Source organism: Bipolaris zeicola, assembly GCF_000523435.1.
Source record: "Bipolaris zeicola 26-R-13 unplaced genomic scaffold scaffold_5, whole genome shotgun sequence".
In the NCBI taxonomy this organism is placed as follows: Eukaryota; Fungi; Ascomycota; class Dothideomycetes; order Pleosporales; family Pleosporaceae; genus Bipolaris; species Bipolaris zeicola.
The window spans coordinates 1-16212 of record NW_006912054.1 but is presented as its reverse complement, the minus strand read 5'-3'; the positions used below and the strand labels follow the sequence as shown (position 1 = coordinate 16212).

At 49.9% G+C, this 16212-nt stretch overlaps 5 protein-coding genes across 5 annotated transcripts; all 5 read left to right on the top strand.

Moving 5' to 3' along the window:
• Positions 1-1273: 1273 nt before the first annotated feature.
• On the top strand, positions 1274-2962 carry COCCADRAFT_723 (uncharacterized protein; the record flags this gene model as incomplete). Its single annotated transcript, XM_007708937.1, has 2 exons — positions 1274-1425; positions 1474-2962. The coding sequence occupies 2 exons, from the start codon at positions 1274-1276 to the stop codon at positions 2960-2962; spliced, it is 1641 nt and encodes a 546-aa protein (XP_007707127.1).
• A 264-nt stretch (positions 2963-3226) lies between these two features.
• Positions 3227-3454, top strand: COCCADRAFT_82993 (uncharacterized protein; the record flags this gene model as incomplete). The annotated part of the gene is made up of 1 exon (XM_007709026.1): positions 3227-3454. One exon carries the CDS (start codon positions 3227-3229, stop codon positions 3452-3454), a length of 228 nt encoding a protein of 75 aa, XP_007707216.1.
• A 31-nt stretch (positions 3455-3485) lies between these two features.
• COCCADRAFT_32370 (uncharacterized protein) lies at positions 3486-5045 on the top strand (the record flags this gene model as incomplete). The annotated part of the gene is made up of 4 exons (XM_007708981.1): positions 3486-3694; positions 3771-3798; positions 3858-4371; positions 4423-5045. The coding sequence occupies 4 exons, from the start codon at positions 3486-3488 to the stop codon at positions 5043-5045; spliced, it is 1374 nt and encodes a 457-aa protein (XP_007707171.1).
• A 1880-nt stretch (positions 5046-6925) lies between these two features.
• On the top strand, positions 6926-11224 carry COCCADRAFT_721 (uncharacterized protein; the record flags this gene model as incomplete). The annotated part of the gene is made up of 4 exons (XM_007708936.1): positions 6926-7144; positions 7262-7359; positions 7413-9461; positions 9508-11224. The coding sequence occupies 4 exons, from the start codon at positions 6926-6928 to the stop codon at positions 11222-11224; spliced, it is 4083 nt and encodes a 1360-aa protein (XP_007707126.1).
• Positions 11225-14026: 2802 nt separating this feature from the next.
• On the top strand, positions 14027-14473 carry COCCADRAFT_83055 (uncharacterized protein; the record flags this gene model as incomplete). Its single annotated transcript, XM_007709025.1, has 1 exon — positions 14027-14473. The coding sequence occupies one exon, from the start codon at positions 14027-14029 to the stop codon at positions 14471-14473; it is 447 nt and encodes a 148-aa protein (XP_007707215.1).
• Positions 14474-16212: the final 1739 nt, after the last annotated feature.

The window sequence follows — 16212 nt, the reverse complement described above, 5'->3', positions numbered from 1 at the left end:
ATTAGAAGCTATACCATAAATGTATTATCGTGGTGGAGCAACCACGAGGTATGCGGGTAGACAGCCCGAAAGGTATTCAGACGTGGATATAATGGAAACTACACCGAGGGAAGAAAAACAACAGCAGATAGGTACACAACCAACTTTCAAGTCTGAAGGCTCTTGAAGCTTCAAGAATACACTTATTTTACGCATCGAGGACCCGCGCAGATAGAGGTGAAAAACGCTCCACGACAATATCTCTCTACATTAAATCATCTCAAGAGGAGCCTGATCTTTGTTTTAGTGTCTCTACTGCACAGAACTTTTGCCCTACACCGCAGTAACGAACTCTTACCGTCGGTGTTTTAGCGGAACATTACATGGGAATACGTCCGCTTCTCTCCGTCAGCTGAATATAAAAAGAGCCCATATCCTACATGTAGTTGAACATTTGAATTATAATATACCTACTTTCGGGATAAGAATTATCAGTGTGCTGTTCGTATATAATCATCTTATCTTCTATATTGTATCTAAGCTAACTTCTTCTATAAAGTATTTATCGGTCTACCTCTATTCAATTTATTCCATCTGTTCTATTTATCACTAAACTATTTTCTTCGCACTTATACACCTTTGTGCCTTCAAGACAACACAAAAAGTATGTTTTACCTGAAACTATGAATACTTATCTTACTTTTTACGTAGTAAAGCTAGCGTTGATATTGGTTCTTCTAACATCAACTGATGCAGCACTTGATTGCTATATCGATTTCAAAGCCGTTCAACCTCCAGTCACGTTGGCTTTCTTTATAAATCACGCAATACCTCTGTGTGCGAGTTTCTCTTGTGTTTATGATAGCATTGACAGCAACAACTTTATAACTTGTCGATCCTGCCCTTTGTATATCGCGTCCGTCATCATAACCGGAAGAATTGGTCGGTCTAATGTTGGTATTAATTGTTTACATAAGTAAAGTAAGAGTTAAAGCAATCAAATTTATTGAACATTTAGTCTTTCTATAATAGTTTCTCTATCTTCCCATATATAATGTGTTTCGTGGATAGGCACAAAATATATTAGTTTGAAGTAGATGGCGAATTCTTCTTAAGAAGAGACCTTAGGTTCAGGTGAGACTATATATACATTTGTGCACGTGACTAATGCTGTATTGCCCCGAGGAGTCCCCGATAGATTACCGAGATTCAGCCGTACTACGACGCGATAACGGCGGTACAATCACCCCCGAGGCTCGCGCTCGCCTTCGCCGCCGACTCGACATTCTCTATCATGAAGCGTGCGCACGATGGGGATGACGACAACGAGCCTCCAGCCAAGGTGCAACGCCTCTTGCACCCGGATCGGCTGTCTAAATTGAGTGAAGAGCTGCTGGTTCGTGTACTGTCATTTATCCCTGTACCGTCCCTCCTAGTTTGCCAAAGGTTAGTACGCTCTTCTGAGGGATCGATTCCGAACTAACTGTCGCGCAGGGTATCGAAACGGTTCAGCCGCCTGTCTTTGGATTCTGAGCTTTGGAAGGCAGCCTACTACCGCACATTCGTTCTCCCACGGGCATCTCGCATACCTGGCATTAAAGACTCTGCCAATCCTAATCGATTACACTATTCCTCTCGGCTGTCAAAATGGCTGGAAGATGGCTATCTTGTCAAGGACGGGAAAGAAACAAATTGGAAACAACAGTATCGTTTACGGCATAACTGGACAAAAGGTAAATGCGCCGTCAGTGAGATTGTCGTTGCCGAACGACCGCCAGATCCACCTCTTCTAGTAATGATGTCGAACAGCATCGTCTATGCCGCAGATTCATTATCAGGTCTTCGGGCTTGGAGCTCGAAGGACGATCGCGAGCTACTGGCATCCACAGAACTCCATGTGGAAGCATATGCACCTCAACTACCCATATCTATGGCTATAGACGCCTCTGGGAAAGAGGCTAACGAAGAGAGGGTAGCTATGGGCTTCGAGGATGGTTCATTCTCGATATACGCACTAAAGAAAGATCGCAAGAGGTTCCAGACCCTCTTTACTCATCCGCCGTCCACTAACGGGATGTTATCGGCACTGGCGTACTCATCACCTTACCTTCTTACCATGACTGAAGATCATATCCTTTCCCTGTATGCTTTCGAAGGGACACCAAATATGCATGGCGCATTGGAGGCTCCTAAACTTCTGTATTCTCTCCGGTCACACACTGCATGGCCACCGGTCTCTCTTTCGTTGAGGATGAATGCGACAAGCATGACTGCAGCCATTGCATACTCTCTTCCAACCTACCTGTCTGGCTGGACTGTCGGTGTACAAGAACTGATACTTTCTCATAAGGGTGAGCTTCTGGAATCAAGGTTGACTACTGCAGCGGATGAGCATTCATTTACCCTATCTGCGTATCGTTCTCCAACTTCCCGTCCAGTACACTCCTCCTCAGATAGTGCAAGGGATGCATCTATCCTTAATGGACCTAGCAGATCAAAGCCAACCTCGATGTCGTACTCGCATCCCTACCTCCTTGTGGCGCACCCGGATAATACTTTATCGTTGTACTTGGTTCGATCAACATCTTCGGCGCTCTCGATCAGTTCTGGAAACCGGCTTTGGGGCCACACATCTTCAATTTCCGGCGCCCACGTCGGAATGCGCGGTAAGGCCGTGTCAGTTAGCAGAATTGGAGACGAACTCCGCGTCTGGGATTTGGAAGGCGGGATGAATTCTTCTGCAAACCGCAAACGCTCAAGGAACGGGGAGTTGAGTGTGCGTATACAGCCGTGGAAAGTTGGTGAAGCAGACAGTCAAGATGATGCTTCCGGAGGGGAGAGTGGGCTACGCTTTGCACTTGACCAGGGCTTTGATGACTCATCGGTCAGTCGAGGATGGGTTGGATTTGATGAACAAAACGTTGTCGTGTTACGAGAGAAGAGTGAAGGTAGTCAAGCACTTGTGGTTTACGATTTTACATAGGATTTCACAGAGTTGCGGCCGGACCGGACGGCATGATACCCCAGTTAGCGTCATATACTTTATTATGAGTTGAATCGTATTCCCATGCAACTCTGTCTATAGAATCTCATCTCTTGCTTCTCCTTTGCTAAATAATATTCGGCCATCGACCATCATTGACTGCTCTCCGCATAGCGAGCATATGTGTTGCATGGAAATACATACAGCCAAGAAGTTTTCAAGTACTTTAGACACAGATGTGACGGATGAGAAGTTCTTCTGTATATGCAGGCAGCAACTGTGACCCCGGGAGGGCGTTTGCTTATTGTATATGTTCGGCGCCCGAAGGGGGTGCGTCATGCCCACGAGGGCGCTAGTGCCCACGCTAATTTCGCTGTTACGTTGAGGGCGGGCGACCATGTGCCCAAACCATCCACTTCAAACTCACACGACATACAAGCTCGAATTCATCTTCAAATTCAAATACGCGACTCACGTGTAGAAGTTACTTAAATCATCGGAATCTGCAGAATTGAACACTGCAATGGCCTCGGAGGTAGTTAATAAGCTACAGAACCTGGTAACAGGGGAGTCCAAGAGTGCTCGCAAGAAGAAGGGCAAGCAGGAAGGAGCTACTGCAGTGCCAGCTGCACCCGAAAAGACAGCGTCTGAAGCCGGCGCAGGTGGCTCCGAGGCTGCAGGCAAAGCCAATGGCGCAGACAGCGACAACTCGTACCTCCGCGAGGTCCAGAAGTAAGTTGCAACTCTCCACATCACAGCCAGACTCCCCATTCGCAAAGAAGCCGCCTGCTAACAACCGGGCGCATAGAAACATTCGCAACATCAACAAGAAGCTGGTAAGATTAGCATGCCCCTTTACCCCTCACATTAGCCCTTGCTGACGTCGCATGTGTAGAGCGCAACTCAAAAGGTCGACTCAATAATCGCAGCCAACCCTGGCGTCTCTCTCGATGAGCTCCTCGCCTCTCGCAAGATCAACGCCGACCAAAAGGCCCAGGCTGAGAGGAAACCAGGTCTCCAAGCTCAGCTCGCACAGTATGAGGAGCAATACACCAACTATAAGAAGTACGGTGATGAGCTCGAGGCCAAGTTCGCCAAGGAGAAAGAGCTTCTCTCCAAGACACACTCTAGCGAACTCGAGACATTGAGGGAGACTATCAAGGCCGAGGCCAAGTTGGAGCAACAGAGGATTGTCAAGGAGAAGCTCCTGACCCTGTCCCGCTTCTTGAGAGCTGCTGCCGCACGTCGCCAATTAGAGGACGACGATTCGGATCTCACAAAGGCCTTTGAGGGCGCTCTTCTCCAGGTCTACGGAGGAGATGCCGCTGCTGTCATGGCAGCTGAGAAGCTGATTGACGGTGCGAGCGACGGCGTCCCATCAACTGAGGGCGTTGTGCTGGGCATCACTTGTAGGTTATGGAGAATCATGTGCGAGAGCAATATCAGCTGACTGTGTATAGATTCTCAGGTGAAGCAAGCTGCGCTTGAGGAAGCTCCCTTCGCTGCGGAAGAAGCTTGGGTAGACGATGTTGCGCAACACCAGGCTGCCCCTCCTGAGGCCGTGTCCGACCCAACCATCGCCAACGCCGGACTTACCGAGATTGAGGCTGGCGCAAAGCCTGTTACTGAAGCTGCGACAGAGCCTTCAGAGGTACCAGCAGCAGCCAACGTTGGAACAGACTCGGCGAACGCTGCAGCTCAGGCTCAATGGGACAAGCAGCAGACTGGAAGCGACGACCCTCTGACCGAATCTTTCGAGATAGTCCCGCGAGACCCCGCCGAAACCGAGACACCACACGCTGCTGCTGCCCCTAACAGCACCCAGAGCTGGGCTGACGACACTCCCGAGCAAGGCTCGGCGCCCGCAGGCCCTGCGGCTGCTAACGACGGCTTTTCTGAAGTCCATCACAGCCGTGGCGGCCGGGGACGAGGAGGTCACGGTGGCGGTGATCGCGGCGGATACAGGGGTAGGGGCCGAGGCGGACCCCGCGGTGAATTCCGTGGTGGCCGTGGCCGTGGCCGTGGAGAGTTCAGGGGAGGACGTGGCGGTTTCCGTGGCGGTCCCCGAGGTGAATCATCGTAAAGCAGGAAGTATAGCATTCCTGTGAAAAGGCTCGTACACGCAGAAAACAAAAGTTGCTTGCACGAAGGGTTTGGGTGCTCTTGCATGAGTGTCTGGGCAGAATGAGTTATGAAGAGCTGATAGGCGTAATGTACGGCCTAGTGGATTTGGTAGCATAGCATCGGTGCATAGGATCTCTATTTCTTCGGGTATGGGACACTGTACTATATTCTGGGGGATGATCTGGCGCTCAAAAAACATGGCTTGTACGATTGTCTTAATTTCGGTTCACTTGTGTGTGTGTGTGTGTGTGTGTGTGTGTGTGTGTGTGTGTGTGTGTGTGTGTGTGAAAGAGAGGTGGTTTGTGTCTATTGTGAGAGGTTTATGGATTTGAGGGAAAGAGGAGTTTGTGACTTGGCATGGAAGCATGGGCAAACGATGACGATGACGGCTCGGCTTGCCCCTGGCAGTAGCGGCGTGTCGATCCGGGGAAGATGCATGGGGGATGTGCTGGCTGCTCAACGACTCCGATTGGCGAATGCGAGTACGACGAGTCGGTGTGGAGTTGGCAGCACGCACCCTGCCATGACTAAAGACTGTTGTCCTTGTCACGCCCCACGTGGAGGAGACCAAGGTAGAGTCAGTGCAGCCTATCCAAGTGACCATACACTTCGCTTTTGCTTTGGGGTTTCTTCCTCAAAAGGCCCTGTAACGAAGCGGTCCATTGGTGGTGAGCTCGACCCAAGTGCTAAACAAAACCAGCACTGCGTCACTGGAGGCTGCAACAGCTCGTGAAGGTCCCAAAATATAGCTGAGCTCGATTTTATCTCTTACTTCTATCTAATAGGATGCAAAATCACTACCTCAAGTTGTCCATGCTGTGGTGTGATGAGTTTATCCCGGTCATCGTGGTGCCGCTGGGCAGTCCACCAACACTGACTTACGGTTCATGCGACTATTGAAGCATGTACATATACGAATAGGGAAAAAAGCACACGCCTCTCGCAAAGGCCTTTTGGCGAGGACGAGCGTGTTCCGCATACTGGCGGGGTGTAGCCTGGCAGTGCCGTGACGGGCGAACTAGTGGGTTTTGCAACCGTTGAGATGGGCGCCAGTCAGAAAAGCTTAACCCCTAAATCCAGGTACACTGTTTCAAGCTTAGTATGCGTGCAAGACGAAGAGTTTGACCATGAAGCCAACTGCTGCAATGCGCATCATGCATAACTGACGCTTGAACAATGTGGTGGAGTTAATCGTCGCACTGCCTGCATGTAACCGCGGATGTCTGGAGGGGGAACCCTGGCAGACTCAGACTGGTTGCTGGCAAGGCTACAATCTTATCAGATTAGATTTCACAGATGTGACCTTGGATGACGTGCATGCCGCTTGGGAGTCGCACATGATCTACATCTCGCGCGTTACTCCGCTCAGGAACCTCTATACCCAGTAGGTAAGAGACAGCCCCTTCCTCACTTTCTTCAGCTCTGTAACGCATAGAGAAATTGATAGCGGCTGCATCCCACGCCTTCGCCTGGATGGTAAAGATGGCTCGATCATCAGTCGACAAGCCGGGGTCTATGCACGCTAATCACTAGCTGGGTACGCGCACAGACCGCGAGCCTGCAACCTCCTCATTCTTGCACACCTAGCCTCCTGGTGTTCTCAGCCGTCTACCTGCCCCGACAACTTGCGATTTCGCCATCTGACAACACCAGAGGCCCGGGATACCTCGTGCGCTACCGGCAAAATTGTTGCGGAGCTAATAGATTCACGCGCGCCCTCCGTGGCGGAAAAGCGACCCATGTTGACCACATCGTCTCCGAAACCCTAATCATCAGTCGCCAACGACCTCCTCCCTCCTCTGCACAACAAACCTCTCTTGTGCGACGATCGCCTTTACCATGGAGGCGCCGCAAGACGTCATGCCTTCGGTCGAGGCACCACCTGTCCCTCAGGATGACGCCACCAACAAACCCGCTCTAACGCCGCCCACGAGCGAAGACAATGATAAGCATTTTGAGGATATGTCGTCGGAACTTTCAGACATTGATAGCGACGACGGCGAAGACATCGAGCCCGACCACTACTTTGAAGGGGGAAAGATACCCGTGTTCAAGCCGGTACGTCGCAAAGGTGCACATGAGCTGCTCCAGAAAGCAATGGCGACGCGCGCAATGTCACTACAGATGTGACGCACGCGAAGGCAGTTTCCATGGTACTGACTTTACCCTTTACAGACAATGGACCAGTTTCGCAACTTTAAGCGCTTCATCGATAAGGTTGACAAGTACGGTATGAAGTCCGGTATAATCAAGGTCATTCCGCCGACAGAATGGTATGTTAAAGCGACTGTTACCAATCATTGTTTTGTAACTAATAGCATGGTAGGCGCGAATCCCTCCCTGACCTTACCGAAGCTGTCAAGAGCATCAAAGTCAAGAATCCAATTACGCAAGAGTTCAATGGGCAGCATGGCATATACACACAAGCGAATATTGAGAAGCAGCGATCATACAACCTACCAGAGTGGAGGGCAGTGACGGATGAGCCGCATCATCAGCCACCGGCCAAGCGAGGTGAGCGGCGCAAAGCTGCCCCAGAGGTTCCCACTCGAACCCGCTCCACAAGGGCCCAACCCGCACCCTCAAAAAACGATGATGCCTCGCCAACACCCAGGCGTGGACCTGGCCGCCCTACCCGGAGGCGTCAGGTGAAGAAGGAGCCGGTTGATGACGATGACGACGACGAAGAGTCCATGGATGTTCCCCCTACACCAACATCACCTGGAAAAGAGGAGAAGAGGTCTTCAAGAAGAGTCAAGAAGGAACCCCGGGCCGCGACACCCACCAGAGCACGTGGTCGACAGCCCAAAGCGGCCGATGAGAAGAAGTCTGTTTCGTCTCGACGACTGAACAATCGGGGTGCTATGGCCGACCATGTTGACGAGGCTGCTTTTGAAAACTTCGACTACCGCCTGCCCGGCCTCGAGGAGTACACCGTCGAACGTTGCAAGGAGCTCGAGGATAACTACTGGAAGACTATCAACTACGGCCAACCAATGTACGGCGCAGATATGCCAGGTTCTCTTTTCGATGATAGCACAACGTCCTGGAATGTAGCAAAGCTGCCTAACCTTCTCGACGTGCTCGGAACTAAAGTCCCTGGTGTCAACACCGCCTACCTGTATCTGGGCATGTGGAAGGCGACCTTTGCCTGGCATTTGGAGGATGTGGATCTCTACAGTATCAACTACATTCACTTTGGTGCCCCCAAGCAGTGGTACAGCATATCCCAAGAGGATGCCCGTCGCTTTGAAGCTGCAATGCAGACTATATGGCCGAATGATGCGAAGCATTGCTCGCAATTTCTTCGTCACAAGACTTACTTGATCTCTCCCCAGCGCTTAGAGCGAGACTTTAATATCAAAGTCAACCGACTGGTTCACTACGAAGGCGAATTTGTCATCACCTACCCTTATGGCTACCATTCCGGCTACAACATTGGCTACAACTGCGCAGAGTCGGTCAACTTTGCAAACGAGTCGTGGCTAAGCTACGGCAGGATTGCGAAGAAATGCATGTGCGAGTCTGACAGTGTTTGGGTTGATGTCAATGAGATTGAGCGCAAGCTGAGAGGCGAACCAACGCCAGAGTACTACGAAGAGACGGATGATGAAGAGGATGAGGACGATGGGGCTGATCGTCTGCCCAGTCCTCCTGTCAGCGTTGCTGGAAAGACCAAAGCCAAAGCTAGCCGCAAGTCTACGGGCAACAAAAGGAAGCGAGGAAAGGAGGATTCAAAGGAATCGTCACGGCCGAAGAAACTTAAACGCATCCGCATTCGCATCCGAATCCCTGGTCGTGGCATGCCTTGTATCCTCTGTCCCAACGATGTCGAGTATGATGACCTGCTGCAAACCGACAATGGTATGAAGGCTCATCGCATCTGTGCCGACTACACGCCCGAAACGTACATTGTCAAAAAGAACGACATTGAAACAGTGTGCAATGTGGCCAACATTGGCAAGGATCGTCTCGAACTCAAGTGCAACTACTGTCGGTCGAAGCGCGGTGCTGTCTTCCAGTGCTCCCAGAAGAAGTGCACCAGAGCTTTCCACGCCACTTGTGCTGTAGCAGCTGGAGTACAGGTAGACCTTGGACCGATGCCTACATTTGACGAAGAGGGTACAGAGTACTTTTACGACGGCTACGACTTCCGATGCCGCTTCCATCGACCGAAGAAGAGGAACAACAAGACGGTCGACGTTGAAGCACTTGAGAAGGACAAGTATGTCATGTCATACGGCAAGACCCTCAAACCCAAGGATGTTATCCAATTCCAGTATGTGGGTGGTGAAATGTACCAAATCTATGGTGCACAGGTTGTAGAGAATAGGCCTGGTGAGCAGGCTGTTTTGGTAGACGTGCTGCCTGACGGGTATGTAAAGTGGATTCCGATTACACTATTGTGCTAACCTGTACAGTGATCGTGTCGAGGTTGAGTGGAAGTATATCTTGAAGCTTCATCCAGATGAATCTCAGAGGTTGAAGCCATCTGCGAACGCTAAGCCACTACCAGAGCATCTAAAGGAAAGCGATGCGTCACTCGACATCACCAATCGTACAGATGGGGTGCCTGAGATGGGCGATCCTTTCCATGACCCTAACTCTGAACACAAATGGGCTGAATGGTACACTGCTCCTGAGGTTACGCAGAAGTTGGCCAAGGTCGACCTCAGCAAGGAAGACCAATTGTGGTACTATCTCGGAAAGTTGTCAACTGAGGCCAGGCCACAGTACACTGAGAACCCTGCGAAGCCGAGGAACAACCCAAAGAGCAACTTCCTCGATACTGTCAAACCTCCACCTCCTCCAGTACCAGCATTCCATCGTGCTTCTTACCCGGCTTCCTATCCGCTCAAACCAGCACCTATCGCTGTACCCTCTGCGCAGCAATATATGCAGAACGGGCGGCCGTACAGTTACAAGCCAAAAGACCCGGTCGTGGCACCTTTCAGATCACCAGTATACAATCCGGACACTCGCAAGAACCCCAATTCGCCCGTTGCACATCAACCAAACGTGAGTTATGATCATCGCATGCCACACGGGCAGTACGGCCAACAGTCAAACCAGGGCTATCTCTCTCATCGACCGCTGCATCCCTCTCAGCAGCAACTGCAATATCACCCATATGTTCCTCCACAAAGCTACTCAACTGCTTCTTGGAAGGCACAACCCGCAACATCTGGGCCGATGCTCAGCGGTGTTGAAAAGTATGCGCAAGCGCCGCCACATGCTAATGCCTTGCCACCATACCCATATGCTCAGAACATTCGTCAATCGCCGTACTCACATGGTCAAGTACCAAGTGCAGCGCAGGCTTATGGTCCACCCGGCCGTCAGCCTCAAGGGCCATCGAACGGTCGCTCATCGATCTCAAGCATGCCGAGCAACCCTTCTGGGCCTCCCAAACCTCCAATGTACGCCGTCACACCCTCCTCTAACATCATTTACGCTGCCCAATCCCCCACTGAATACTTGTCCTATGTTATGAATTACCCTTACCTCAGAAACTGTTATCTACGGAGGACAAAAACTTACATATCACCCTATAGTCTGGATCATGGGATCGCCCCTGAGTGGATGCCAAAGCCTCCGATGTCAAGGACGAGTGGTACGCCTACTACAATTGCACCGAAACCCGCGGCATCAACTGAGTCTACACCTTCCCAAGGTTACTACGGAGCACCGCCTACCGGCCCATCTGTACCAAAGCCATCGGCACAGTTTCAATCGTCTGATGCTTTCCAGCGCGAAATGGCGCGGACAACGCAGACGACAGAAGCGCCAAAGTGGGAGCAAATGCTTAAACAACTGGCTACAACAACGGGCCCACCAAGTGAGCCTTCAGTGACTGCCCCTTCATCACAAGAGCCGCAGTCGCGCTATCCACCTTCAGGTCCTCGCTCAAGCCTTTCTCAAAATTTGCCTACGAGCAAAGAAGAATCCGAAAGTAAAAAGCCGTCTCCGGCACCACAAGAGCCGCTGCGACCGACGCCCAGCCCCATCAGCGATGATGGGAAGGGTGACGGCAAGGCTGATACTGCAGCTGCACCCGATCAAGAGAAGCCTGCACCAGAGCCATCACAGCCAGACTCAAAGGTCCACGGTGCAGAAACATGGCGCTATTCATCGTGAGGAGGATATTTCCCCACACCCTCTCGGTACGAGGGTCATCTCATGACAGGCTCGATACAAAGTATTGTAATGATGTGTATGATTATTTGGGTAAGTCAATATCGGCGTTTATCTGTTCGCGAAACCTTGCTCTTTTCTTTTCTACTGTCATGCATGTATCCAATCGGTACTTTTTTTTATTATGGATGAAAGCGGTATGCGAGAGGGTTTTCTTTTCCTACATATGAAAGTGCGTGAGTGGAAATGCCATTCGTGAGGTGCAGCTCGTGCCTAAGGAATCATAAATAGAAACAATGTGACAGGAGATTTTGCATTGTACCAACTCAAGCGCAACACGGTGAACTGCAAGATGTGGAAAACCCAAGTCATAAGGTGCATTACGTAACATCCACTCCAAAATTCCTCCGCCCCCTCGCTATCCTCCTAGCCTCGCACTTGATCTCAACCCAATCTTTCGCAAAGCGGGGGTCTTCCCTCTTCCCCACTAACCCCTCTTCCCCGCCCATCATTCAACATTCTTACAAATATGATCCCTAAAATTTTGCCACGTTCCATCGAGTACCTTCTCCGGTATGGTGTGTAAGTTCTACCTCGAATTCCTTTGTATTGCAAACAAAGAGACTAATAAGATTTCAGATCGGCTAGCATCCGTCGCTTTCATCGCTTAGGTGAAGAGCGCCCGACGAGAGCCGGGTTCGACTCCCGGTACCGGAATAGCATTTTTTGTTCTTTTTTGTTTTTTTGGTTATCTGGGGGAAGGTTGGTGAGGATTGGGATGATAAGGGTGGGTGTGGGGGGGAGGAGGGGGTTTGGACTAACTCTGGGTTTGTAGAGATGGTGGATGGGTAGCGTTGGTTTATTTGATAAGACTGAATTTTTGGTAGTATAGTTAGTATATTTGTTTTTTCCAATATATGAACGAGGTAGGTGAGGTACTTTCGTGGGGGGGTCAAACTTTACGCTAGACCAGCAAGTCCAAAAGTACCCATGACAAGTCGCGTGCTCAATAGAGAAATATTCTCCGTCTGCCCTTTTCCCCATCGTCTTCCCAAGTCTCCTCTTTCTTATTTAGTCTATTCTACTTTATCTCTCGTGCGGAAGGGCTCCGTGCTGCGAACAGGACGGTACCAAGAGCGTGGCAAGGCTGAGAACCTACCTGATTCGGATAGTAGCGTGGAGTGTGTGTATCTCGGCGTATTTCATTCTTGGCCCTCGTGGTTGCGCAATTTGAGGAGATGTGGGGCCATGGGGCCATGGTACAGTACGTGTGTATGTAACTAGCTAATGAGATAGTCTGTTGCTTCTTACATCGGCCCTTGATATTGGGCTCGGGAGGATTGTGGTAGGCAGGGCTTTGCTAGCTCGGGTTCAATTAATTTACATTGTCCCTATCCGTACTACTGCATGAACCCTGTGGTCCTGAGTTCTAGGCGTCATCCTTTCTTGGGTAGGCTGAGTGGTATAGATTTGTTTGTCTGAGACACAGACATACTATTTTGTTTGCTTTCGATTAGGCTCGGAGAAATAGCTTACTGGCTGGGTTGGCGATTCGAGTTGGCGTATCTTGAAGTCTGGGGTATCGGTCTTGGCGGTCGTGGCACCTTCTTCATACTGATTCGCTCTTGTAGCCAGAACATGGATTTAACCTAGGAATGACTCAGGGCCTAATATCTAGGCGGTACTAAGGAGTTGGTTGTATTTAAGCGATTAAGTGGTATTTGCTGTGTGGTTGTTTGATAGCGGCAGTGCAGATTCTAGTGCTGACAAAGGCAGATTCGCTTTGCGGCCGTTCTTGATGCTACTTTCGAGTAGATCCAGTGGCTATGCATACTGGACTCTATTTTTGCCCGAGTTTAGACGGATAGACCGATGGTTCTCGGTGTGGCTGCTCCAGGTATGCTGGTCAGACGGACCGGTTAGTGTTTCCTAGTGGTAGGGATGCAGATTCTTCGGGGGAGTATATGCATTCAATATAGAATAAATTTTGAGTTTGAAAATGAATCCATAGTGACCTTTTCCTTGGATGCGCCAGTTAATGGTCTTATTTCCCGACTGAGTGTTTAGTCAAGGTCGCTGAAACACTTTGATCACGCGCCCTCATGTGCTAGCACACGTCTGAACTCAAATTATACTGACCGAAGCACCTATCTACCTCTAAAATATGACTCCGAATTGATGTGAGTGCCTATTTCCAAGTTTCCAAGAATTCTTGGTGACTACTGAGCTCGATGCGAGCGGCCTTATAAGTATCTGTTCGAAAAGGAGAAGCGAGTGTTTTGCTTTTTATTACCAGGGTCTTAGTGAGAACTTGGTATAATTTGGTAGCTACCGAGAGGCACAACATGTGCGGGCCGAACCGAATGTTATATGACATCGGCCAAACTATACCGACTCAGCCTCGCGCCATACACCGGATACGACGCCATCTGCATGGAATCGTTCCACGTGAGAACACATGACCAGAGTAGATCTTGGCTTGTGCTTCTCAGAGTTCTCGAACAACACAGATTAGCAAAAGTGGTATAGTGTCATTAGTAACGAGGTGCCGATAGACCATTCTACTCTTGGCTCGAGAACAGTGCACCGATGGCAGTGAGAAAGCTCGATTGTGTCCCATTTGAACGAAAGATATATCGGCCCGTGAAGTGTAGTAGAAATAGCTCTGTTTGATACAGAGGAATATAAAAACAGTCAAAAGGGCCTACGAACCTATATCAAGCAGTTTTCGCAATACCATACACATTCCTTTCTATCCCAAGACACTTGACATACCAAATTCTATCTTGTCCTACATCTTTCATCATGTTCACCAAGTCTCTCGCCATGATCATTCCACTACTCTACAGTAGTGCAACCAGCGCCCTTCCTTCGCCACTGGTCAAACCTGTCGAAGCGCGCCTACTTGGTTTGGGAACGCTCTTTGGCCCCTTTACTCTGCCGCAAGTCCCATTGTCCAATGTAGCTCTCACGCTTGTCAACGCTCAAGACGAAGTCTTCGACATCTCTTCTATCAGTATTTTTGGCGACATCAACGACGGCAATAATTGTACAGAATTACCAGATGCCCCTGCGACTGCTGCGAACCATCAGGGTCAAACAGTTGTGTTTGGGCCTGTCAATACGTCTGGAATGGCCTCTATCACGAATATCTCTCTCACATTGATCAACTTTCAGGACGAAGTTGTCGACATCAGCTCTATCTCTGTATTTGGAGATATCAATGACGGCAGTTGCCCGGCACAGGCGTGAAAAATTGAGTTTTGACAGGTCTGGTTTGGCTTTCCGCGCAACGTTGTATATAACTTGGGGATTGAGTAATGTCGGATGGTAGATGGTCGGAGGTTCTTTGTTCACATTGAGTTCGGCTGGAAGAAATGGTCGCCTTTAGATTATCCTTCCAACGTATATATGTTTTCTCTGCACCATTCATCCTTTACACAATCACCCACTTCATGCAAATGCTCAGAAGATGTTCAATAAGTTGTACCGGCCACTTTGGCACCGAATTCCATAACCTCTAAGTAATCGCTTCTGGAAGTTCTTTCGACCGTCCGAGATCTGGTAGAATGTAGCCTTCGGATCTTGCTTCCCTCTGAGCAGGGCTACATCGAGTGTAGCATGACCAGTCAACAAGCCAATTGGGAAGCTCCCGGGTAATGATACCAACGTAACAGGGCACATACGGCACAATCGGATCGCCTTCTGGTAACTTCAACTTTGAATACATTGCAAACAGGCTCAGGACCATTGCCGAATTCACAATTGCAACTCTAGTTTGTTATCACATTCTCTCTGCTAACCGATCCATTCATACTAGTCTCTTATCAGGCCAGCGTATCACGAAGCGCCCAATTCACCGTCGGCATCTCCGTAGGAAATCTTGGGCGTTCGCACTTACATAGCCCTGAGCGTGCGTCTAACTTGTGAAGGTAAGCGGATTGCAAAAAAAAGAATCAATACCAGCTTCAAGGGATAAGGCGACCCAACTTGGCGCGTATAGGGGTACAATACTAGGTTCGCTTAAGGCTTAACGTCGCGAACAGCCGAATCTTCGGACTAGCGATTTGCGCCTCTTCCATTTCCACATTTCTTAGATCGCGCCGCTTTCGCTCTAGCTCGACAAAACATAGATTTCGAGACTGAAGCTACTGACGGTGGCTAGCTATTCGTCGCCTGATGTCGTTGGAAATCCAAGCCTAGCGCGCGCGATATTGGGCCAGAAGCTGCACACGGTCGATTGTTGTCTTTGAGCTGAGTCAGAGGTAAGCCTCCGTGTATGTTTGCTCGTGATGGGTTTCTATGATAAAAAGAGGATCACCCTCTGTTCAACATGCTCGTTACTGTTCACAAGTCCTTGTTGTAACAGGCCCCACATTCTCTTAAGTTCCGTGTCTTTATACGTACATCCACTGTCATTACCATCTATAATAACCGGTTAAAATGCCGAGCATCAACACTTTGCTGTTGGCGGCCTTCGCCACTGTACAGGCCGTCCAGGGAGCCACGTACCCTGCATCAGGATCTTCCACGTATCCGAAAATCTCGGAAGATGGCCGTTGCGCAACCAACGGTGCTACTTGCCTAGGTTCCAAGTTCGGAGACTGTTGCGAGTAAGTTCTGGAATAACAAATGAAAAGCGTGTAGAGCTAACATGAAGCTAGCCAACGTGGTTACTGCGGTGGCAATCGCAACTACTGCGGCAGAGGATGCAACCCAGTGTATGGAAAATGCTCTGGTGAAAAGCCACCTTGCACTACTTCGTCATCTGTTGTAGTATATTCGCATCAGCCTACTCCTGAGCCTTCGCCTGAACCGACTCCCGAACCTTCACCAGAGCCAACTCCCGAGCCTTCACTAGAGCCTACTCCCGAGCCTACTCCTGAGCCTTCACCAGAACCAACTCCAGAACCGACCCCCGAGCCTACTCCTGAGCCTACTCCCGAGCCTTCACCAGAGCCTACTCCCGAGCCTACTCCTGAGCCTACTCC